General features: G+C 36.6%; 1 protein-coding gene across 4 annotated transcripts in view; it reads right to left on the bottom strand.

The window, feature by feature from the left end:
• EXOC6B (exocyst complex component 6B) overlaps window positions 1-26,874 on the bottom strand; it is a 607,587-nt gene that overhangs the window by 344,927 nt on the left and 235,786 nt on the right. For 3 of the 4 annotated variants that reach the window (XM_032873651.1, XM_032873652.1, XM_032873654.1), the window contains exons 7-8: window positions 17,198-17,374; window positions 2,011-2,079 (exon numbers count right to left, since the gene is read on the bottom strand). In XM_032873651.1, the coding sequence (XP_032729542.1) occupies window positions 2,011-2,079; window positions 17,198-17,374 (246 nt within the window). The remainder of the gene's footprint in view (window positions 1-2,010; window positions 2,080-17,197; window positions 17,375-26,874) is intronic. The other variant, XM_032873653.1, reaches the window with a different exon arrangement.

Here is a 26,874-nt window from a genome sequence, read left to right as displayed (position 1 = left end):
GAAGAAGAAGAAGGGGAGGAAGAAGAAGAAGAAACAGGAATAAGAGGAGGAGAAAGAAGAGGAAGAAAAGAAGAAAAAGAAAAGAAAATGATTGTAGAAAATTATTCTTTCAGAAGATAAGCCTCAAGGAAGTCATAACCTTAAGGTAGCCCCAATTTATTTTAGCTTCTTTGGGGAAAAAGGTACGGAATCCTTTCCATTAAAAAAACAAAACCTACTTATACAGACAGCTATTTTCATATGAAGATTCATTCTATACTTGAATAAAATAATTTGGTTTTGAAAGGAAGGAAGAAATGAAGGAAGGAAGGAAGGAAGGAAGGAAGGAAGGAAGGAAGGAAGGAAGAAAGAGAAAATAAAGGTTCATAAATAGTGGAGGCAATTTAAAGGAGAAGAAATGAGAAGGGACCTGTTTTACCATATATGTGGATATATCACAAAATCATATATACAAGATGACCAATATCAAGATGTGATGGGAAAAATATTAAAGGTAGCATAAAGGGAATACCCTATAACCTTCAATAAAAGAGAGTTGTTGTTGTTTTTTAAACAAGGCTTAAGAAATACAAACTATAAGGTTAAAATTGATGGACCTGGTTACATCAAAATCAAGAATTTCTGCTTGTGAAAGATAATTACACATAGTTTAAAGTCTGGGGGGCAAACTGGAAAGAAGACACTGGCAACATCCTAAACTGTCAATAGCTATAACATATAAGGAACTTCTGAGACTTCTCTTTCCAGCAAAAAAAAAAAAAAAAATCAAAATAAGAAAGCCAATACAAAATTGAACAAAGGTTAAAAATAGGTGTTTCAGAGACGAAAAATCTTAAATGATTAGTGAGTCTATAAAGAGAAGCACAATGTTATCAGTAATAAAAGAAATGCAAATTAAAAGAAAGAGATATCCTTCAATATCTATCAGGTTAGTAAAAATTAAAAATTATTTAAAATAAGGATTATATATATACCTCGGACTTATATAAATAATGATAATAGTGTGTCACGAACTAAGATGTATATGATTTATTTAATTCTCTGTACATGAGATTGAAAAAAAATTATCTACTTATTTTAGCTGTCTTGAGACAACTCAATCTGTATCTTGCTCCATCTTTATATGATAAGGAATGTTAGAAGGAGAGAAGGAGTGGAGAAAGGAAAAAGAAAGGAAGAGGGAAGAGGAAATCAGAGAGCAAGGAGAAGTAGGAGGAGGAAGGAGAGGAGGGGAGAAAAAATTAGCAAGTCTTTTCTCAGACTAATGGAAATCTCCTCAAAGTACTCTGGTCGTGAAGCCCATAGACCAGTGTCTCAACCTGTCTGGAGTAATGACTAAGTGATACTATATTAAACATATGAAGAAGAAAATAAATAGAAGACTGGCAAAAAGACTCACTCGATCATATTATAAAATAAGCTGATAGAGTCGTCATAGAACTTTGTTATTTAAAAAGATCAATAATGGACTTCTCTCATCAATCTTTGGTGATACTTATTAATTTTTTGATTGTCTTTATCTATGTGTCTGCATATAGGTGTACTACCAAGATGGAGAAAGAGTTATTTCTTATAATACCATTAACACCCATAATAACTTCCCCCAGAGAGTTTCCTCTTTGCCTAGGTTTTATAGGACAGAAGGAATAAGTGTCATCAGGAATAAAAAAATAAAGTTTTCACAAATATTATTTTGATATAGAAAGACAGGCTATTTTTTTTTAAATAACACCATTAAATTAAGAACAGAAATCTGTGTATATGTGACTATTTCTAGGTATAATTTTATCATTTTGTGATAGAAATTGATGTTATTCACTTATATCATTACATGGCAAACAAAAGATTCAAGAAGAAAAGAAAGGATAATTTTTTTATAATTAATACTCCTTAAATAATAGTTTCTTTTTTCTTACTCTTAATAATAAACAGAAAAACTATCAAAAATAAGAAAGAAGATTTTTGAACTCAATGTACATCTTTATTAGTCAGAGCCAGAGAAAGACTCACCAGGACAGAATATATGTGTAGACATCGATAAACAGGAGAGAAATCCACCAAATCCTGGGCTCCAGGTACCTGCAAAACAAGCAAGACCGTCAAAACTATGAAAGCAAAGCTATGAAGAACTTTGAGCTGCATTCATTTTTACTATTCAAGTATAAAAAATAAAAGCCAGTTCTAGTTTCTAGGAGAAAAACACAGAACAAACAAACAAACAAACAAACCATGCTCCCAGAAACCTAGTTTTGGTATTTTCGACATGGGATGCATAAACCGTGAAGATGTCAGCAAGGCTGGGACACACAACAGAAGGATGAATAACAGCAAAGAGTAACAGGTGCCACAGGCCCTGCATCTGCTTTGAGATACATTTTAGGCTTCAAAAAGGAAGCCTCCAAAGAGGAAGAGAAGGATGTGGGAATGTGACTTTGACAACGTGACTGCGTCTTCTTAGATCCATGGCGGTCTATCTAAAAGACTAAGTTTCAATGGTCAAAACCAAAACTTGCCACACAGGAGGAATTAAATGACCTTCCAGCCAGCTTCTGAAAGGTGTAAGAATTAGTGAGTATTTACATCAACATGCAATCAAAATACAGAAATATGCTAGAAAGAGAGGGGAATCATGTAAAAAGTAAGATAGTAAGTGGAAAAAGCCAAACCTAGAATACCAGAAAATTACAATTTGAACAATGTAGACAGATTAAACTGAGACATCAAAAGACAAAGTGAAACAAACAACATGAGGTAAGAACTGGAGATAGTCACAGTGCTAAAACTGTTTGGTTATGTGACCTGACAATGAGTAACTCACCATTTACTTTGGCCTCAATTTCCTCAACTGAAAAAGGAAACTATTCCCTATATTGCTGACCTACAGGAATTAAACAAGAATAAAAGGACAAGAGTAAATACTGAACAAAACAAAATAAAGCAAAAAAGAAAAGACAAAATTGCAGAAAGAAATAATGAGAATAAAAGACCTAGCTGTAGTTTCTACAGCAACACTGGTAACTGTAGGATTCATCAGAATATAAGCAGCAGGCGTGTCTACACTGGGTTGACCTGACTCAATTATAAGGTCATTTTCCCTCAGTCCATCAAGCAGGCCTCATTTCTTCCTTGGGAGGCATAGCGTCCTTCACCAAGATGTTTTTCCTAGTGAAATCTCACTCTACAACTGGGCAGCACAATAGCTACTTTCCTGTCCCTCCAAAACCATCCCCCTCTACATTTATTGGTTCCACTTCTTTGATTATTCCGTTCATTTGCTATATACCCATGATAGCATGCGCGAAATCTCTGTTTAAGAACCTCCCGGTGCTAGATACTCTGTAAGAGCTCAAAAACAAAACAAAACAAAACAAAAAACTCTTGATCCTATACCATGGCCCAAACATAGATTTATTAAAAAAAAAAAAAAAAAGCCATTAGAAAAGCTAGTGAGCATTACAAAACCACTGAGAAAAACATTTTATGGACAGATAAACACCATGCAGTTAAAAAGAAAAAAGATTAAAACGCATGTAAAAATTGTAACTTGAAGAGTACAAAAGGACAATAGTTTTCATCTTAACACAAAAAGATAAGAGGCTTTTATATTAGGCACTCTTATTTGAAATGATCACAACATTAGAGCATCTTTACAGTCTCCCCTGTTGAGTTGCAAAGTAAAGAGGTGAAGGAAATTTATTTTAGCTTGCCAGAAAAACAGAGCCTACTAGTGAAAACTTCAACTAAGCAAAATACAAGTACAAAAAGTGAAAAATACAAAAATTCATAAAATTATATTGATAGTATTTTAACTACATAAAAATTACACATACATATGAAAAAAGAAACATAAAAAGGTTTTGATCTTTGTTTCTTTTACTTAGAATTAATGACGATAAATAAAGTTATTTACTGAAAGTTTAAGAAAATTTAAGTAAACTCAATCACAGCTTCATTCCCATGTTCTTCTTTATGCAGTTTATTTACTTTGTTTTGCTTTGACTCAGAACCATGAGTTTCACTCAAAGGAAACTGCTCGTAAGCCATTCCTCAGACAGAGCCGTGGCCCCTTCCCACGTCAGACCCATCCTTACAGAATGAACATCCACATTAGGAAAGAGTTTCCCTAAAAATCTGTGATGAATAAGGTAGTAGTACCCCTTGCTAATGGGCTAAAAAGAGAGGTTTATCTGGGCTGACTTAAAAAATACAGATATATTTAGAGAGGACAAAAAGGTTTCCCTGTCGTCTCCAACAAATATTTACAACCAAACCTAGTCTCTGTGAGGCTGTCTTGACAGCCTCATCCTCAGCTTCAAACCATTTAAAATGCCCTGACCTGGAAGTATTGGCTTTGCTATTTCTTAGCCTCTGCCACCATAATCCAGTTAAGTCTCCTTAAGCAAAGGACTGCCTGCTTTGCAGGCAGCCCACAGAAATCTAGATGAGAAAAGAAGCAGTCAAACGGGGCTTCAGTTCACAAATTTTACCTCGACCCCCAAAGTAGTCTACTATTTAGAAATCCTTTTTCCTCCATGCTCCCTTCTGCGAGGAACGCTAGGAGCCCTGCGAGGAACCAAGAAGAGTGCTGTGAGGAGAAAGGTATGTAAAGCATGCACTGACTCATGTTGCTTTGAGCTAGATGTGTTTTCTCTGCTTCTACTAATGAAAAAGAATCACATCAACAGAAAGGCAAAAGAAGGAGAGCAACATACGCTATACGTGAAGGAATGCCACACGTTTGGAAGGATAAGAAATGAACTTTCAAAAACCTAAAGAGACGGGAGTGGGAAAGAGAGCCAAAGGCCGTTTCTCCTGACTCACATAAATAGGTTTGTTTTAAGGGCCACATTTTGCTCCCCATTTAAAAGGCACAATCTCTGTCAAGGTTGTCTTCATTCTTCTTCCCCCTCCTGTTTGCCCTTCTTTCCCCTCAAGTGCAAAGAATGATTCAAGCAGGGTTAGGTTTCAGCTGGGGCAGAGGGAAGGGTCCAAGGACACTCTCCTAAGCTAACAATGACTGTCCCTAATGGCTTCTGTCTCCTAACAAAAGCCAGGACTCCGTCTTTATCAGCTTCATCTAATTTTTCCTTTCCAAAGTAAATAACACAGCCCTTGCATTTTACACATGTCCAAGTTTGACAAATCATTATCGACTGGGACTATAACTGATAAGAGATAACTTTGTGGTAGGACGTTGTCATTTCCTCTCATAAGGGCTTTCTTTCTGAGATACAGAAACATGATTAAAATAGTTAAACATTTCCTCTGCCTGGCAGTCAGGAACTCAAGACATTAAGATACTGGAGTCTGTATTTTTCTAGTTCAAATAGATCTATAGAGATACCAACAGCAGCCACAAATAGTATACTCAAGATTATCCTGCTTTTTTAACTAGTTGTTTTCCTTATGAACTCACAGGAAATAATTTCATCACCAAGGACAGCAGCTGCCTAATTCCCCATATAGTTTCTGAATGGAGAGCCTTAGTGCTTTCTGTCAACTCAAAACTCTTTATTATCAGGGAGGAGCAAATTGTAGGCAAGATTTTAGGTTCTGTAACTACCAAATCTGTGCCACAGAGCATGTTATAATATTATATGTTATGATATTAAAATAACAGATAAATAAAAAGCCATTAAAAGATTTTAGGAGTGGCTGGACTCCAATAATCAGAGGTAGATATCATGAAGGCAAGGCTTAACATTCTACAATTACACATTCACACACCAGTTAGAGATCATGCACCACTAGATGCCAATATCCATGGCTAGTCCGTCCATTTCAATGTGCTTCTTACATTTGTAGGGTACATATTGAGAGCTTCCATCAAAGCTGTAGTTTTTGTCACTTATTATCTGTAGATTTTGTTAAATAGCATTATATCCTATCAATAGACATCAGCTATCACATCATGCCACTATGTAGGTGACAAAAAAAGGCTGGGGACAAAGGAAGCTATAAAATAAGAAAAGTAAATCTATAAGCAGGATCCATGAAAGGCACCCTGAAAAAATGACCGTATGAGCCTGTGCAGGCAATATATATTGGAGATGTCAAGATTCAGCATAGAAATGGGAATATTAGATGGTCAGAAAGAAAAGAAGCATAAACATTTTTTTTTAAGGATTTTATTTATTTGAGAGAACAAGCAGAGGGGAGAGGCAGAGAGAAAGGGAGAAGCAGAAGCAGGCTCCTCGCTGAGTGGGGAGCTGGACCAGGACTCGATCCCAGGGATCAGGAATCATGACCTGAGCTGAAGGCAGACGCTCAACCGACTGAGCCACGCAGGCACCACCAACATTTTTGATCATAAAAATTCTTGTGAAACATTAGGATCTTTTTGATATGTTCTTCTTCTTCTCTAATATATCTTAGATCAAGACAAAGAAAGTCTCTGAAAATGGAAAGGTTAATGGGTAAGATCCTTTTAAAAGGAATAAGGAAAATCATTTTACTTACTAAAGAAAAAGGGAGATTTTGGTTTTAAAATAAATGACATTCAACCTTTAACAGATATATCTGCTCAACATTTTTATAATACTTTCCTCACCCCCCAACAAAGGATATGAAAGTTAGTAGCTATTTCTACTATCTTAATTAAGACTCACTAATGAAGGGAGGCAAGGGAAAAAAAAGTATCTGCAGGTAACAATCTGATAGATCTACCTGCTTTATAGTGGGCAAGCATGTCATTAGGAAAATGGAATAGAGTACAAGAAAAGACTGCTTGTCTCCTTCCACTCAACAATATTTACCTATGCTGCTGATAAAGATAGTACATGAAAGAAAGAAATGCATTAGTGTGCTCTAGTCTTGTTGTTCACAGCTGTCCCAGGAGATACACATATACACAATACAGGCCACTTATTTTTCTCTTATGAAACCTTTCAAAGTAGGTGGATCATCCAAAAAAAGTATGATAAAAATTTGCAAGGAATTTAGATGTGTTTCTCACTAATCATTTGAGTCATTCTCCTTCTTGAAAATACTTTTGATTACCACTTTACACAAAACAGTTCCTTGGTATTAGTAAATGAATGTAGGGACTTGGTGCCCATTTCTGAGCATTAGTTGGATCTCAAGTCATTAAAATGTACCAGGCATCTTTCTGAAGGAAGAGAACAACAAATGGTTAGCTGAAAGAGCATTACCTTTGCACTCAAAGGATCAATTTTGACTGCTCTATTATGTCTGGAAGCCAGGAAATACCTGGCAAACATTTTTCATCAGTGTATTTTTCTCTACAACTTTGTTTCCAAAATTTCAGAGAAAGGAAAGGTAGAATTCATGTGGACATAATCTTCCACAGAGCTGAACTAAATATCATGGATGTACCAACATACTAGAAGGCCCAGGATTCTAAGCAACAAAAATTAGCAAAAGTATAAGAGAATTTTCTAGACTCTGAACATGTAAGAATACCACGAACAGAGCCCCATTCTAAAAACTGCAGGATCTGACTGTAGAGCTTCTCAAAAGTTACTAGGATTCTCCCTGAGAAATCCCTAAACAAATTACCACTTAATTTACTCAAGTGTTTGCACTAAACAGAAGAAAATCAAGAAAAATCACCATTTTTTCTTTACCAAGACACTGCAAAAAACCTTGTGGCCAAAATCAAGGTACTGCCTCAAGAATTCTCTGCTTGAAGCTGAACACTGGGGCAGTAAAAATTCAAATTCTAGTAATTTTTACAGTTGCTAGGCACCCTGCCAGTATGTGGTATCATCAGTATTTTTTTTAAGCTAATTCTAATAGCTGTATAGCCAAAACACTATCTTTTAATAAGAAAACATTGGAAATCATTAAATGTAGTTTTATGTAGGAGATTGGCTCAATAAACTACTGTATATTCAAACAGTGGAGTACTAGTTAGCAGTAAAAATAGAATGAAAAAGATTTCTATGAACTAATATGGAATAATTTTCAGGATATATTTTCAAGTGGAAAAACAAGGTACAAAAATACATATGTATTATATTACTAATAGTCATGTTGTATAAGGTATGAGGAAGGGTACTTGTATAAACACACACACACACAAACACATACACATTCATTATACTGATTACTTTGGAAGAAGTGGGTAGGATCAGGGTGGAAGGGATATCACTGAATATATCTTCTTATAATTTTGCATTTTGAGACATATTTACATTTTACATACTCAAAAAATTAAGTTAATAAGGATGAGGAACTCTAAAAAATATACAAAAGAAACAAACCCAATTATATATCAACTTGGTAACAACAGGAGAAAAAGTAGCAAAAATTTTTTAACAAAATACTCTGAACTCTAGCCCCAGTGGGATATATTGTAGGATAAAAAGAATTGCAAAGAAATCTTGAGCCTAGTAAGTTTACTGCTTTTAGTGACATTTGCATAGCAATTCTGAAACTATTTTGTGTTATATGAGTAAGCAAATGACTAAATATATTAATTCTCTGGGATCCAGAATTCTCAGAAGTACAAATATGGAACAGGAGAAGAAGACCTAGGATATTCGGGTGAAATTTAGAAGCATCAGTTCTAACTCAAGATTTATAAAACTCCTTATGTGTTAGTGCAATGTGTGTATTTCTTAGCTCTGTCCACAGAAGGAATGTACCTAATGCCCACATCTCAGTTTCTATATACAATGCTCCAATAAAAGAGACAAGAGCTCTTTGATGAAAGAACTGACTCCAGAGCTAGCACAGAACTTGGAGTGAACCAAGAACATCCTGTGCTAGAAAAAAAGGAAGTGCTCAAAAATTGATGGAAACATGTCAAAGGATAATGAGTAAGACTCCCACTGGCCAAATCTGGAACAATTAGAGAATCAAAATGAAAGACAAGAACAGAATATAACCCATTTTACGTAAGATAAGGACTCATGTGGCAATACTGACACTAAAAAAAGGGGAAAGGACAAAAGGAAAGTTCTTCTTTATAGAAGAATGCCAGCTAATAAAAGTGAAAGAAATGAAAAAAAAAAAAAAAAAGAAAATCACTGTTTTAAAATCAACAGAGTAATACTGATTCAGGAACAAATCATCAATGAATACTAAATCACCAAATCAGAAAAACTGCTGGGAATAGGACAGCCCCAGGATCTGGAAGTACACAGATCCCTTATTAATTACAAAAAGAGAAGGGTACCTTTACAGTGCCGAAATCTGGTAGACACCACCTTAACCGACTATATGCCTCCTGATATGATGCACTAAAAAGGACATAATATGACTTTTGTAATATTTCTGTCAAAAATGATTAGCTAAACCTAATCATGAGGATTACCAGATGTACCAAAATAGAGGGATATTAAAGGAGAATAAACAAACATAGAAATTAAATATAATGCATGATACTTGTCTAGATGTGGTTGCAGGAAAAAGTGAAAAAATAATCTGCCATCAAGGACATTATTGGGACAACTGGGGAAATTTGTACATGGGCTATATAAGTGGTAATACTCTATCAGTGTTGCAGTCCCTGAGTGTCATCACTGCACTATAGTTATGCAGAAGAATGTCCTTCTTGGCAAACTACAGATTGCTGTATTGAGATTTCAAATGTGATGAAGCATGCTACTTTCTTTCAAATGGCTCGACTTTGGTGGGGAGAAGAAGACTGATGAAATCGATCCTCCCAAAATCAAATTTTTAATAACAAAAGTGCCAAATTTTAAATAAGTGGCCTATTTAAGTGAAGGTACATGGATGTTCACTTTACCACTCTTGTAACTTTTCTGATGATCTAAAATGCTTAAAAAAAATAAATTCTCATAAAGAAGGTACTACTCTAGAGGCGGGGTTGGGAGGTGAGCAAGATAGGTGAAAGGGGTCAAAAGGTATAAATTTTCTATCATAAAATTAAGAAGTCATAGAGGTGTAATGTACAGCATGGTGACTATAGTTAGTAATACTGCATTGCATATTTGAAGGTTTCTAAGACGAATCTAAAAGTTCTCATCACAAGAAAATAAAATCCTATAACTATGTATTCTGATGGATGGGAACCAGACTCTTATGGTGATCATTTTCCAATACATGCAAATACTGAATCATTATGCTGTACCCCTGAAATTAATATAATGTTATATATCAATTATACCCCAACTTAAAATAAAGAATGAAGGGATGGATGGATGGATGGATGGATAGATGGATGGATGGAAAAACAGAGAGATGGATGGGTGATGGGTGTTCAGAAGAGGTCACACTGAGCTAGTCCTCAGGGGGGAAGTAGAATTCAGTATTTTAGACAAGAATAAGAGAAAAAGGAGTATATTCCCTAATTAGGGTTATTGGCAACTTAGTACAGAGTGAAGGAGATGATTGAATAAGAAATGTGTATATAAAGGAGAAATTGTAGAAGACCTGAAAAGTCAGTAGATGTTCATAATTGAAGTAAATAATTTCAAAATGAAAAGAACTTTATACTGTCAGTACAATGAAAAAATTTTAAAGATATTAAATCAACGTGAGCCATAATACATCCTTGCCAATAGACCTAAAAGATAAAATAAGAAAACCAAAACAGAATGTCTAGAAAGTATGCCATAGTTACTCAACTTTCTAAATTGCTTTTATTGCTTTTGACTTTAAGCATGGATATTTACTCTTCATTTGACTATATATAATCTTAGTAGACCAGTTTTGATTAAGAATTAAAGAAAAGGGTGCCTGGGTAGCTCAGTCAGTTAAGCACCTGACTCTTGATCTCAGCTCAGATCTGGATCTCAGGGTCCTGACTTAAGCCCTACATTGGGCTCCACATACATACATATATACATACATACATACATACATACATACATACATACATAAACTAACTAACCAAAATGTCCTCTGTTGGGGTGCCTGGGTGGCACAGTTAGTTGAGTGTCTGACTCTTGGTTTCGGCTCAGGTTGAGATCTCAGGGTTGTGAAACTAAGCACCATATTGGGCTTCACATTCAGCACGGAGTCTGCCTCGGTTTCTCACTCCCTCTCCCTCTGCCTCTCCCCTCCTACCACCAAACAAATAAAGGAACCTCAAAAAAAAAAAAAAAAAGAAAGAAAGAGAAAAAGAACTGAGGGTGAGTGGGTATTAGGCATAAGTGAATCAGGGCAGCTTTTCAAATTATATTCTCTTTTTTTTTTTCCCCAAAGATTTTATTTATTTGAGTGAGAGAGAGAAAGAGGGGGAACAGAGAAAGAAAGGGTGAGTCAGAGGGAGAAGCAGATTCCCTGCTGAGCAAAGAGTCTGACACAGGGCTCAATCCCAGGACCCTGGGATCATGACCTGAGCCAAAGGCAGATGCTTAACCAACCCAGCCGCCCAGGAGCCCCAAATTGTATTCTCTTAATAGACATGCTCTGTATGTGAAATATCTAGAACTGTTACTCATTTTTACAAAGAACTCTGTTCTTATCATTTTTCTTCCAAAGATATGGCCCTGTCAGTCTATCTTCCAATTCGCCATTTTTAATACAGATCCAGTATAAGTAATAATATATTTCTCTAATAGTACAAATGTGAAAATAAATGGCAATCTCCGATGTGCAGACACAACAGAGATTGTAGCTTACAGAAAAAAACATATCCCTGGTGGCAACCTTGCTGATCAAGGCGATTATTTCTACCACACTTAGAAAGAGGCTAAGTTGGAAATACAGATTTTTATATAAATTCAACTAAAAGTTGACAAATAATTAAAAAAAACTTTTAAGCACTATGCAAGCCAACAGCCATTTTGTAAGCTCTTTCCAGTCCGCGGGCTGCCATATGCAGCCTCTGACTTTAACTCTAATGTACTAATGGCATCCTTTAGTTCACTTAAACTTACTGAGAAATAACCTTCATTTAGTCACCTTGCTGTCATTTGAAAGTGTTGCGATAAATTTGAAATTTGGGTCAAACATCATCATAACTGCAATTTTTCACAAGCAATTTAGCATTAATTAATTACTGTCACTACTTTATCAGTGAAGAAAGAGATGCTCAGAGAAATTACATGACTTGCTCCAATAACAGAAAGCTGACAGAACCTGTACTTTCTAAGTACAAATCTTGTGTTCCTTCCAACTAACCTGTGTTATGGTCTGAATTGTGTCTCCCCCCAAACTTCCTATGTTGAAGCCCTAACCCCCAGTGTGATTGCATGGAAATAGAGCCTTTCAGGAGATAATTAGGGTTAAATGAAGTCAGAATACATTTTGGTTAGTTAGTTTATGTACGTATGTATGTATGTATGTGGAGCCCAGTGCAGGGCTTGAACTCACCACCCTGAGATCAATCCTGCTAAAACAGGATTGGTGTCCTTATTTAAAAAAAAAAAAAAAAAAAAAAGGAAGACATACCAGGGCATATGATCACAGAGAAAAAGCTGTGTGGGGACACAGCAAGAAGGCAGTCACCTATAAGCCAAGAAAAAAGGCCTAAGGAGGAAATCAATCCTGATGGCACCTTGATCTTGGGACTTCTACCCTCCACAACTGTGAGAAAATAAATTTCTGTTGCTTAAGCTGGGCAACCTATGGTATTTTGTTATAGTGTCTGGCAAACAAATAATCTTATTATCTCAAAATTAGTACCATACCACGATCATAAAGACAGTTCAGAAGGCATTATATATTGTATGATATTTGTATTTAATTCAGCAATTCCATCCTCTTAACTCTGTATTTGAAAAAGGACACCAAAATCTTGAGAGCTACACCTGACATGGATCATTTGGTCCACAAACATTTATTTACCTCACACTGTATAAAGAGTTGAGGGAGAAAACAGTGACAACTGCTCTTTCACAGTATAAACAATTTAAAAAGATACAAACTAGAATAAGAGATGTGCCAGAAGTATGGTACCAAGGAAGTGTTCTAAGAATGCAGAAGCTCTGAAGTAATCTAGAAACACAAAAAAGAAATCATAGGCCCTGCATCTTCAAACTATTTCTTAACCCAATACTGCTTTTTTTTTAAAGCAGACTGTTTACTTACAGTAGACAATGTTCCATGAGTCCATGCAAATATGTTAGCAAAAACTGTATCAACTTGTATTTCACTTCGATTCCCCAAAGAAGGACACAGTCATAATACCTTAATAGTACCTACTGATAGTACTGTGCATGCCAAGCACTGTGATGCGAATACTATACACGTTACTTCAGTCAATCCTTACAACTCTGCCCTCACAAGGCATTATTGTCCCCCTTCTCACAAATAATATAACACCTAGAGCGTCTTTTGTATTTTATCGTCAAATATCTCAAAAATGATACACCTGGGGCGGCCAGGTGGCTCAGATGGTTAAGTGACCAACTCATGATTTCGGTTCAGGTCCTGATCTCAGGGTGGTAAGATCAAGTCCCAAGCCCATGTTGGGCTCCACTCTCAGTGGGGAATCAGCTTGAGATCCTCTCTCTCTCCCTCTGCCCCTTCCTTGCTCAAACGCTCACACATGCATGCACTCTCTCTAAATAAATAAATCTTTAAGATAAGAAGAAATTCCTGATGAAGCTAACATCACAAGTACATTCTCAATCGAAAATGTTCACCACTTCTAAAACAAAATTGTGAAGTCCTATCTAGATATTTAGGGAAGACCAATAACATCTGCATACTCCTCAGGATAATATAGAGATTAAGAATAAATTCCCCATTATATGTTAATAAAAAATTTTTTTTAAAAAAGAAGATTAGAGATAACAGCAGACATTGGTCCATGTCTTCCTGAAATCTTGCTGAATTAACATTACAAAAGACCTCTAACCAGGAAGTGAATAATAAAAAAAAAAGAATAAATTCCCCAAATCATATATATTTCCACTGAAAACCAACTGAATTAAGTTGTCAGTCAAAAATCATCAAATGTCAGCCATTTATATAGTTCAACTTTAATATATGACCAGTAAAAACAAAACAACTTACTTTAATTGAGGTGGCTCTTCCATTAACTTAGACAAAAATAAAGTACAAATAGAGAATTGTACAGAGGACTACTTTTCCTACGACACTTCTCAGTGATCAAGAGACTGACTCTGTCAGTTGGCTCTCCATGTGAGCTGGTCTTTTCATCCAAGATGACTTCATCTTCAGTTCCCAGCCTATTTAGTTTAGCTGTGTCTGACACAAACTTTATTTCAGTTCAACAATATATGAAATACCTGCTTATTATGTTCTAAGCCATTTTCTAGGTGTTTGTGTTTTCGTACCCTCCTCATTCTGTGCTCTCCCATTAAGTACCATCACACTGAAGACATAGTTAATAGCCTACAAATGTCACTTGACTCAGAATGTACTAAATATCCCTTTCATTAAAAGCACAGGAAAAAGAAAAAGTCCTCCCTTCAGTGAATAAGAAAATATCTAACTTAAGTATATTAAATCAGAATCATTAAATTTCATAAAAAATATAAAATTTCATTAAAGTATTTAAAAAATCTATTATAAGCAACAGATTTTAGAAAACAAAAATGTAACTTTATCTTCCAAGTACTGCATTCATTGCTGGAAAAATTTTAAGACATAGTAATGAAAAATCAGTAAGAGTCCCAAACATTCAAGGTTTTGTCTTCTTTATCTACTAAAAATGCTTCCTTGTGGTCCTCTATAGCCTTGTGACTCCAAGTGTGCTCTGCAAACAGAAGCACCATTCCCACCTGGAAGCCTGTTAAAAATGCAAATTCTCAGATTTCATGTCCAACTGGCAGAATTTCCAAATCTGCCTTTTATTATGAGTATGAAGGTGATTCTTATGCACATTAAAATTTCAGCACTTAACCTACAACTTAGGCTCTTAACATGGCTCCTAAGAGCAACGTGAGTTTCAGGAATCCCCTGAAATTTCATGCAGAACTTTTTGTGAGTGAATATATGCATATTTCACTGGGAAAAGATTCCATTTTTTTTTTTCAAACTCTCAAAGGAACATATGACCCGAACTAGATTAAGAATCACTGCCCTACAGGATTCTGTGCCACAGTTTAGAAGTCAAAATATTTTAGAAACTATTTACGCTGCTCTCAATGAGGTCTGTTGAAGAATGACAAGAATGAAGGTCAGAACGTCACAGTGGGTCACGAAAGACCTTATCTGAAGAATTTATTCACACCATGCAAGAACTATGCCAAGAAACCAGTTTGGAGACATCTAAATAAATAATTCTCTACATGAGGTTTGAGATTAAGAATGTGCACTTGAAGAAGATTCAAACTGAGAAGTAAATAAATAGAAGGTAGGATTTTTTTTTAAGATAGGATGCCATTAGATGACAGTGAAGTGCTGAATTCTTGTTGTAAGAGCTCAATCAGCAAATCTCAAACAGGATTCTGTTTGATTTGGGATATATGACCATTTTAAAATGCTCACATCCAAGTACATTCTTACAATACTTCGTTTATGAGGAGGCCTCAACACATTGTACTAGTCCCATTTTCTTTATCTTCTCTAGGCCTCAGAAGACAAAACAAAGAAGAAATATAGCACAAAAATTAAAATGGATTTGCCCAGGATCTTCGGTGAGCTTATGATAAAGAAGGGCGTGTATCCATACGGTTCCACTATATATGATAACAATGGATGTGCTTCTTTCTTTCATCTTATCATCTAGCCATCTCTTTGGGATATATATTACCCAGGGCATAGACTATGTCTAACTTCTATTTCCTCAGGTCATAGTGGTGAATAGAATTTAATTTTCTTAACAGACACCCAAAATGTAAATAAAAGGCATTAACTGGACTTTGCTGATTCTGATACTTGACTGTTGTCATCAGTGATGGGCCCAATACTCGACAGTCTGGTCTCCAAGGTGGATCCCTACCTACCACACCAGTCATCCCAGGCAAGAAGAGAGAATGCTAGAAAATATTCAGGAGGATGAAGTCTTCTCTGCCCCTTTCTATTTCTATAGATATCAGGCAAATGCCTGGCTCTTGTCTTAGCTCCATTTCTTATCCAGGTACAATAGGGATTTTGATGAAACTTTCCATACACTTTTAAATATTAATGTACTTCATTTATGTAATAAACACATCCTGATAAAGAATATGATGGTGGTGATACCTAACAGAAGTGGGCAAAAAAGAGTAACAAGAGAACAGACACTAACATTTGCTGACCACCTTCTATGGCTTAGGCACTTGTGCAGTCCTGTGGGGTAGAGACTACTGTCTTTACTTGACAGATGAAGACTAAGGTCCCAACAGATTAAATCGTCACTTAAGATTCCTGAGTTAGACGGTGACAAGTGTGAGGGTATAGTTCTTGGGTGGGAGGGAAATAGGACAGAACAAGGATGGGGAAGACAGTGAACCCAATTTTATCTGGAGAAACAAAACAATGAAAAAGAGCCAAACATTTAAAGGCAAACAGGTGACAGAGCACAGGCATAAATGGTTCCTCACACAGGTCACTGGACATTTAAAGAGTAAATGATATGAGCATGAATGATAATTTTTAAAAAAGAAAACAGAAACAAAATGGCAAAGCCAGGATCTGAATGCAAATCTGTATGCCTCCCAAGTTCATGCTTCTAATCACTACATTCCCAAAGAAACTGATCCAGGTTATCCAAAAGATAAGTATTTAGAAAAAACAATTTAACAAGCGATCTCAAGTGTCATCACAGTTTTGTTTTTAAAAACACATTAAATATACTTTCAACAACAAACCAGGATAAAAATATATGCCCTACTTAAGCAACTTAATCTTATTCTTTACCTGAAAGTGACAGAACTAATGTAAGAGATTATGGATATCCCCAGATTCCCAGATTCTCTATAATCACTCATATATTTATTCCCTCCAGAAATGTATTCTCAACTTTCTGGAGCCTTTCTGTATTTTCAGTCTACGACCCCTTTATTTGCACCTCACTGTTTAAATAACATCTTCTGTCTCAAGTAATGATGTTCAGAGGAGTTTACCTAGATCTTTCTCTAGGTCAGATACAGTCTACTCTTTCCTTAATGTAGTATCTGTGTGGTATATAATCAAAAACCTTGAAACTTAAAAAAAAAATGGATGAGCATATTCAAAATCTAAGTAATTAGAATCTAAGATATCATGGTGTATCTTCAGTTTCCCTATATTGAGGCCCATTTGTATTTAAAATGATATCTAATACCCAGAAGATCACACAAGCTATGTTACATGGATAAACTCTTCTTCACATCTCAAAAATTAACCCTAACATTAGTCTTATTTCCCCAGTTGAAATGTTGGTTACCTCTTCATCATCTTCCTCATCTTCAACATCCAGAATTCCTGAATCCTGTTCAGACTTGGGGCTAGTGCTTTCTATCTCTGTATCAAAAATTGTGTATACATCTTTTTTAGATTTTCTCCTGCTACCTATTCTGGGTTGTTGCAAGACGATGTTATCCAGGTTTCTTTGTTGTTGAGCCTAGGATAGAAACACATACACACACATTGAAAAAGAAGAAGAAAGAAAGAAAGAAAGAAAGAAAGAAAGAAAGAAAGAAAGAAAGAAGAAACAACTTAATTCAGCATTCAAAGAACTTCTCATTTTGAACAAGTTGGTACCTTAAAGAAAATACAATAAAATGCCTTAGGATATAGTTATAGCCCCCAGAAATAAAACCAAACACATTAATACATACATTTTTAACCCTGAAGTTATCCATCTTGATTCATTTTCCCAGAAAAAAAAAAAAAGATAATCAGCCAATATTATTAGAAGACTTTCCAAATATACCCACTACATCACCACAGAAATGAAGCCTGCCCCCCTTCATCTAAGTAGCCAAGAGATTAGCACCTAACGACTAAATACGCATCTCCTACAAGACATAGGCCATGCTGGGATCATTGTGGCTGGGGGGAAGAGGGACAAGACCTTTTCAGCTTAGCGGACTCCAAGAACAGTTCTGTGGTTACAAGAGACCAATAGAATGTCACCAGGGGAATGAAACATCTTAATAGAGTAATTTGAACTAACTAATCCTTGAGGATTGCATGACCTTAATCTGTGGAAAACAGAGTTTTAAAGGGTTTCTTCTTCTGAACCTTAAAAAAGGAAATGTAATCCCCTCAGCTTTACAAAACAGATTCAGATAACGTGGTTTCGATCCATACAAAGAGTGGAAAGTGTGACTATGTGGAGTCAACAACGTAAGTATTAAACCACATGGTTTTAGAGCTGGAAGTGACTTTAGTCAAGACTCAGGAAACTGAGGCTAGAAGACAAGGCATTTGTTTGAGGTCAGAAGGCTAGTTAGTGGTAAATCAGAAGCTCAACGTGTGATCTCCTCAGTTCCAGAGGAGAGATCTTCCCACTACACCAACAATTCCTCAAAGCATGACAAAATATTTCCCCCACAAAAGGTTCTGTTGTCAAATACATGGGAAGCACTGTTGTCATGGAGCCCTCTTGTAGGTACACAATGCACATTAACAGAATAAAAACTGAGAGAAATCCTGCCTAAGGAAACTTCCTTAATTTGGTTTAATCCAGCATGTTCCAAAATATTTCACAATGGAACTTCCAGTTGTTGTTGTTTTTTTTAAATAATACTCAGTGTCATCCTAAGACACAAAGTTTAAAAAGGATGGCCTCTCAAAATACATATTTCTTAATCAATATATGACATTTCTCCTTGGTGACAGGCAGAAATTAGTTCTGGAGAAAATCAGAGTCTCCAAATATTCTGAATGAGATTAAGAAATTCAAGATAAATATTAAGTATGTTAGTCCAGGCACTGGTTAAATGAGACAATTATAATAGGACAGAGAAAAACTTGAACTATGGGAGCTAGTTTCTGCCAAGAAAATGAAAAGAATCTACATTCCAGAGATCTGAATCAATGGACAAGCTTGTTTCCATGCATAATACTCACTGATACTTTGGTTTGACTTACATAAAATGTACCTGACTTCAGTAAGAAACTGAGAAAGAGAAGGTACCTAAGAACATTTATGTTTGTACATAAAACATACTTATCCTCCAAGCATTTGAGAACCTAAATTAGATAGAACAGTCTTTCTCTTCCTCTCAAAAGTAGTAAGTTCTTTTCCACTTCCAAGTAAACTACACAAAAAGCGATTGAGGACTCTGGGGAGGCACAAAGGAAGGGAGAACTTCCTAGAGCTTTCATATTTAAAAAAAGCAGGCCCTGGACTGGAGTGATCACTTGTCTCTTAAGCCCATTCTTCAGTACAACAAAACCAAAAGCTTTTCATAAGGTGGTCGTATTCTATTCAATCCCAAGTCATTTATTTTTCTTCACAATTGGTAAAATACTACCAGTATATCAAAAGCAAACAAGAGGAGACACATTTAAGTATTGTCATTTAAACTTGAAATGATACAAATCTGAAAGTATCCTATGGAAGTAATTTTAGATCTTCTGTGATTTGTTCTTTTTAGGTGGCATCTGGTTTTCCCATCCATGTAGGGGAACGCAGTTTGGGCCAAACAGGCAAATAAAGATCGCAAACCCTATAGCTAGAAATCAAAACACTGAATGCTGTATTCCAAGGCTCTATCAGTACTTGGGGGTCTCTCAAGATGATCAAGGCTTCAGTCTGTAGAAGTCTGCAGTGAGGGCAGATCTGCTTAAACAGAAGCGGCCAAGGTGGAAACACTGAATCTCAGGTAGAACAAGGAAATACTAAGATATTACCCATTATGGATGCAAATGAAAATTACCATCTATCCAAACTGTATGTTATGGCATTGGCAGGAAGTGGGAGAGAATAAACGCAAATATATACATGCAGGTAATAGATGCTAAAATTAAAATGTCACACTAAAGTCCATGAAAAATAACAACAGTAAAAGCCCTTCAGAGCTCTGTTCTAACATGCTAAACTATCTCAACAAGACCATCTCTTCTGTCCCTCCAGAGACCACCTTTATAGCCTTGAACTAAAGCGGAGATCAGCGGACTGATTCCTCCAACCTGTGTTGGAGATGGGGCAGGAGGCTACCAAACAGACAGACCTTAGAAAACATTTAGGTGTTTTCTTTTTCTTTCTTTTTTTTTCTTTAAGATTTCATTTATTTATTTGACAGAGAGAAATCATAAGTAGGCAGAGAGGCAGGCGGCGGGGGGGGGCGGGGGAGCGGGGGAGCAGGCTCCCTGCTGAGCAGAGAGCCTGATGCAGGGCTTGATCCCAGGACCCTGAGATCATGACCTGAGACAAAGGCAGAGGCTTAACCCACTGAGCCACCCAGGGACCCCAGTGTTTTCTTTTTCTTGTTCTCTTTGTGATTAATTTTTACACATTTAATGACCTCTTCCTCAAGATCCCCTCATACATATTCTTCTCTGATTTCCTAATATAAAGAAGTGAAGCCAGATCTCTTCCTCAAGCTCCCTTCTCTTCCCACTCTGTCCACTCTCCCAAAACCTAGTACCCCATTGCCTCTAGTTGTGACCTCTACCACCGCTTCACTTCCAATAAACCTAAAATGGAACTCATCACCTTCTCACTAGAATTCCCCTGCATATTACAGCCAGACTCTTCTTTTTTTTTAAAGATTTTATTTATTTTATTTTTTTTGACAGAGAGAAATCACAAGTAGGCAGAGAGGCAAGCAGAGAGAGAGAGAGGAGGAAGCAGGCTCCCTGCCGAGCAGAGAACCCAATGCGGGACTCGATCCCAGGACCCTGAGATCATGACCTGAGCCGAAGGCAGAGGCTTAACCCACTGAGCAACCCAGGCGCCCCCAGCCAGGCTCTTCTTAAACCACATTATTCATCACACAGATTGAACATGAGGGAAACTGGGAGAAAAAAAAATGTACACAAGTCCACACCCCAACTCCATCCCAACTTCCCTTGGACTCCACCATAATGGAAGCTGAGCCTAATTTTCCAGTATACTTATTCGGTACTCTCCAACATGAATCTTCCACTTGGATCAAGTTCTACCACATACTATACTAGAAATAGCATGCCATTTCTGTACTGGATGACCCCTCCCTGCCTGCATCCAGCCTACCCTCTGAATCCCAACTAGAACTCTTCTTCCTTTAGGAAGCCTCCTCTCGCTATGCTAACTCATGGTGCACCCTCTCCGCAGCCCTGCTTTCAGTCAAATGTGTACTGAATGTCTGCGAGCACCAGGCATTGTGCTGCATCCCCGGCCTACAGAGAATAAGATGGAGTTCATGACCCATGAACCTCAGGTCATACTGTTACAGGAAGCATAGGTAGGCAAATAAGTGGCTCAAATTCAGTGCAATTAGCATAATAACAAAAATACAGGTGTAACAATTGGACATAGGAGAAAGTACTGTATCTGCTTGGAGGGGACCCCAAACAGCTATCACAGAGGAAGAAGCAGCAAACTGTGCTTGTAAAAGATAAATATGATTTTTCCAAAGGGAGAGAGGTAAAAGAAGGAAACAGCTTGAAAAAAGATCGCCATGTGTGAAATAACATTGCCCACCCAAGGAATAAGTAATCTTGTATAAAAGCACAGGTGATAAAGAACTACCTAGAGATAAAGAAGCCATACAAAGCAGCCTCAAGCTCGCTAGCCAGCAAGGGAGAAACAGTGAAAGAACGTAAGCAGGGAGAGAACAGCATCGGCTTTACAATTCAGGCAAGTTCTTCAGGAGCAGAGGAGCGGGGTCAACCAGGAGAAGGTAAAGACGAGAAAAAGAAAAACCAATACAGATCGGTATTGGTTACAATACGGTAACAGTCCAAACAACAATAAGGAGGACTTGAATTAAGGTAGCAGCAGATAAGTAACTGGCAGAAGAAACAGAATTTATTGATTGCAGTGTAGTACCTAGAAGAGAGGAAGGGACTAAGAAGAACCCCAAGTGTTCTGGTCCTGATGACTAGATGGTGGGGTCATTCCGAAGAGAAGAACCACGGAAATAATAAGTTGAAGGAAGAGAGAAAAGGAGTTCAGTAAACCTGTCAGGTAGCCAGGTAAAAAAATCACAGTACAGTACTTCAGTATGTAACTCTTCTCTGAGGATAGGAAACACGTTTTACCAGTCTTAGAATCCCCCAAACACAGATCCAGTGACACATACATAGTAAGTTTAGACAAATGTTTACTATATAAAGGCAGTGGACAACAAAAGGAATGTATGTAAGAATGAGGTCTGGCGTAATAAAAGAGATGATTGGGATGTTCTACCTACTAAAAGATGGGGAACAAAACAGGAGGGGAAAAAAAGGAGAGGGGGTATACCCATAAGAATGATCTACTCTGAACTATTAACCTAATATGTCTACATATGCTAATAAATAAAGTTTTATTGTGAAAATACAACTTCCAACTTACCTAACAGTAAGACTCAGTTAAAATTCTGTGAATCAGACGGCAAAGGCTCCTGTCTTGATCAACCCAATACTGACCTCTAGTGGATTAAAGAAATAAATACACATGACCTTCAGAATCAGAAACCAGTTGAAGAGAGGTCTAAGCCTATAGGTTTGGGGGTCTGATAGGATTACAGGAACTTCAATTACAGGGTGCGATATATATGGGGGGAACCTTCTTGGAGTCAGACAAGTCTTTAAATCTAAGCTCTTCAACTTAGTAATCCTATAGCTTTGGGTAAATTCTTTCCTTCTCTGTGTAACATCCCCATCTATTAAAAAAAAAAAAAAAAAGGTTAAAAAAATGTACCTCAGAGCTGTCACAAAGGTTAACAATATTTGAAAAGTACCTTGAATTAAAAGATAACTCAAACAAAAAAACACTAAGAATTTTTAAGCTCTGTCTTCTCTCTGAAAATGAAATAGGAACCTTGTTTTTCTATCTACCATAGAAGCATGTGAGCTAGCCATATTTAAGATGCATGATCATTAATGGCATCTAATACTGCTACACACTGCTGCTCAGTCTTGCCTTTGTACTACAGTTCAAGTCTGACAGATCTGTCCTGGACACCTCCTGTGCTCCACAGCAGATCCTCTCTGTCTCAGCTTACTCCAGCTAGAGCATCAGCAACCTGCTGTGAGCAGCCCTGGGAAGAAGGGTCACATAGCAGAACCTAAGACCAGCTCTCACACTTACACCACACCTCTAGCTCCCTGCCCTGGGGCTTTGGACACCACAAGAACTACGCAGCGTTCATGACTCTCAGCACACAAGTGAGACTGCCCTTGACCCAAGAGCAGACAGATGAATGCTTCCCTGTTCTCTTCCTCCCACTGTCATCAGTTCCATCTGGCTTCTCAGAAGGTCCCTAGGATTAAGACACCAGCCTGCCCTACACCTGTACCACTGTACGAACTCTACCAACTTGTCTTCCCTCCCCTCCTGACCCCTTATACAACAGGTCATGGGCTGGAAGAAACCACCCAAATACAACCTCCCGGGTTCCCTCAGGGAAACCAAGCTAAAATAACAACCCATACAACAATAAAAAGGGAAATAGGACGGTGACCCCATGTTTCATGTTTGAAGCCCAAATGATAACCAATGAAAATACATAAAGATGAAGATACAAAAACTCCAAAGTTGCCTCTCTGAGGCTCACCCAACAAGGGCAGTACAGAAGAGCCGCAACATCAAAAAAGAGTTTCTTCCCATTCACCAGCACTTGCTCTGGCAACGAGCATGCGTTAGGCTCCAGCCAGGATCAGATTCAAGCAAATAGACAGTGATTCAAAATTAAGGGAAAATAACATATCAAGATCATATAAAAAGGTTATTATTGCATAGTAGTGTCCATAGGGATATGTGAATGCATATATGTACGTGGACTTTGTGTGATACTTTCAAGGAGGGACAAACAACTAGTTTTTCATGTAATCAGATCCCAAAGAATTTCCATCAGTAGGAAGAGTCATCTAGGATTATGAAAGCCTTGGAATTTTTTTTTTTCATTGAGGAAGGCGGTCACTCTATTACCTTTAAAATTATTACTGAGATCCTCAGCCCTTTGAAAGTGTCCAGTCCATATTTAAACTTATATTTCCTTGAGTGGGGGGAATTTTTGCACTAACAAAATTCACACAATAAGATGTAGGGTATTACACTTTGTATGACACAATAACAAAATTAGGGAATTCTCTTGTGAGCTAGGATAATTCTCAGCTCTTTTTAAACACCCTCTTTTTCCTTTGTCAACACACAAATGCACAGACCACATACACACAAACATATGTTAACTACAGTTAATTGCAAAATAAATTAGGGGGAAAAAAGGAAAAAAATGTATCAAAATCTCCATTCAGTAATATCAGTTATTTTGATGAATGACAACCCAGCATATAAAGATTTCTATACATGTGAAAGACTGCTCTTTTTGCTTTTCTGTATTTTCTGTTTATCAGCATTTAATATTTATATTGGTAGGCTGAAAAAAGAACCATACAAAATAAAGTTCCTTTACTCTGTCTTCCCTCAATAATGTATCACAAATATCTTCCTCTACAAATAAAAACATTTATAACAGTATTTGCATTGTAATGCATTTAAAAGAACATGTTTATTTAAAGATAGCCTACTATAAGATATTTATATGGCTTCCAATATTTTGCTGTTTAATAATGCGATGCAGACTATCTCCAGAGCTAAAATTTTGTATGTATCCTTAATTATTTTATTAGGGGAATTCCTAGAAGTAGAGAATCTAGATGCAAGGATAAATGATACACATAAATAAATACTGGGAAACTGCCCTCCAGAAAAACAATGCCACTTCATAGCAGCACATGTAAGTACATGAATGCTTATCTCCCAGCCCCTACAACATCACCAGGCATAATTTCCCTCTGCCCATTGAATGTAAAGGTTTCTAAACATGACAACAAAGGAAGAAGCTGTAATATAAAATTCAATTAGATTTGGCCATGTAAAAAATATTTCAATTCCACTCTACAATTTTATTAGTATTTATTTTCCTCTAATACTTCTAAGATTTACTTTAAAATAATATGTTTAATCCTTCTACAACCTTAACTTGAGTGTTACACAGAGGCATAACCACTCACTCAAATGGTTATTTACCCCACCTCAATTTTTTTAGAAAACTTCTTTTCCCGACTAATTTATTTCACTTTATTTTTTTTCTATTCTTTTTTTTTAAGATTTTATTTATTTATTTGAGAGAAAGATAGAGCACAAGTGAGGTGAGGGGCAGAGGGAGAAGCCAGCTCTCGGCTGAACAAGAAGCCCGATGCAGGACTTGATCCTAGGACTCTGGGATCATGATCTAAACCTAAGGCAGACACTTAACTGACTGAGCAACCCAAGCACCCCAATTTATTTCAGTTTAAATGTCTGCCAAATGCATATAAGTTCATGGTTTTAAAAATCGATAATACTAAAATTATTTTATGAGAAACAATAGTACCTTCTTATGCTTTTTCCAACCCCCAACTCTGTTTTGTAGAGTTAACATTTTTACATCCACATTTATAAATAATACCCTTAAACTTTATGGTAAAAACTTAGCTCACTTAAAAATCTAGACCCCCTACCTTACTGCTTCTTCAATTATCTTCCCAGCAAAGTATTTTAAGTTAAAGCAATAATCAGTGTTAATCATTATGTCATGTAAGCCTTCTGTCTCACCAAAGAGCCAAGTATATATGCAATGATTACATACAGTTAATGACAGATTTTTGTTTTGATTATAGCTTTTGTTTTTGAGTTTCAAATTCTCCAATTTTCTTAATTCTCTAATATTCTAACTACAATAATCTTTATTTCTTCAAAAAGCTTACCATACTAGGTATAATATGCACCCTACCTAGACCCTATTATTCCTGAAGGCATATGTAACCTGAGTTGACTGTCCTATAGAACTGCTTCATAAATGTGATTTCTAGAGGGGACTTACTTTCATCTCTCACTGGGGTTAGAGCCATAGTTTTCTAAATTCTGTATTTACCTTTTAATTATCTTAATCCCACATTTTGTTGGATCACATCTTCAAGTGGCTTTTTTTTTTTAAGATTAATTTATTTATTAGGAGGGGGCGCAGAGGGAGAAGGAGAGAGAGAGAATCTCAAACAGACTCCAGGGTGAGCATGGAGCCCAACATGGAGCTCAATATCATGACCCCAAGATCACAACCTGAGCCAAAACCAAGAATCGGACACATAACCAACTGTACCACCCAAGAGCCCCTCTTCAAGTAATTCTTAAGAAATGAAACATGAGAGTTAAATTTCCTGAGTTCTTGTGATCCAAAAATGACTAATCATTCTTCACATAAACTTGTAAAAAATTTAACTGAGTATAGAGTTCAAGGTTTCTCAGATTATTGAAGACATTGTTCCATTGTCTTCTAGCATCCAGTATTGCTAATGAGAAAACCAATGTCATTTTGATCGTCATTCTTTTGCATATGGCATTACTTTTTTCCTCTGGAAGATTTTTAAACCTCTTTACCCTATGTGTTCTAAATTTCACAATGACACACCTTGATGTAAATCTTTCTTTCATTCATTATGCTGGGTAAGTAATATATGCATGAACCTGAAAATCCGAGTCCTTCAGAAAAAGGGAATTTTCTTGTATTACTGCTCTGATCAGTTTCTTCCTTTGTCTGGAACTCCTAACGGATACTGAATTCTCCTATAAAACCTCCTGATGATCTCTGCAACATTTTTACATAAAGAACCAATTTTTTAATTTTTAAGAATACCAACTAATTTTTTGACGTATTATTCTGTTTCTGCATTATCTGTTGCCTCCTGATAATTTTTATTGTTGTTACTTGTTTTCACGTATTGGAAGATTTGGGTCCCTCTCTTTCCAGTTGGGTATTTTCCCCTCAAACATCTGCTAAACCTTGGGCAGTCATTCATATTGAACAGGAAGTCACTTAAGAGCTTACAAAAAGGTCTGTGAGCATGGAAAGACTAGTCAACCAGGCTTCACTTTAGGGAATTCTAGGAGGGAAATAACCTCTTCGCTGGTGAATATGGCACTTCATGGCAGTCTTTTATGAA

Source organism: Lontra canadensis, unplaced genomic scaffold (genome assembly GCF_010015895.1).
Source record: "Lontra canadensis isolate GAN:19392208 unplaced genomic scaffold, GSC_riverotter_1.0 scaffold50, whole genome shotgun sequence".
Taxonomy (NCBI): Eukaryota; Metazoa; Chordata; class Mammalia; order Carnivora; family Mustelidae; genus Lontra; species Lontra canadensis.
This window is presented reverse-complemented; position numbering and strand designations above follow the sequence as displayed.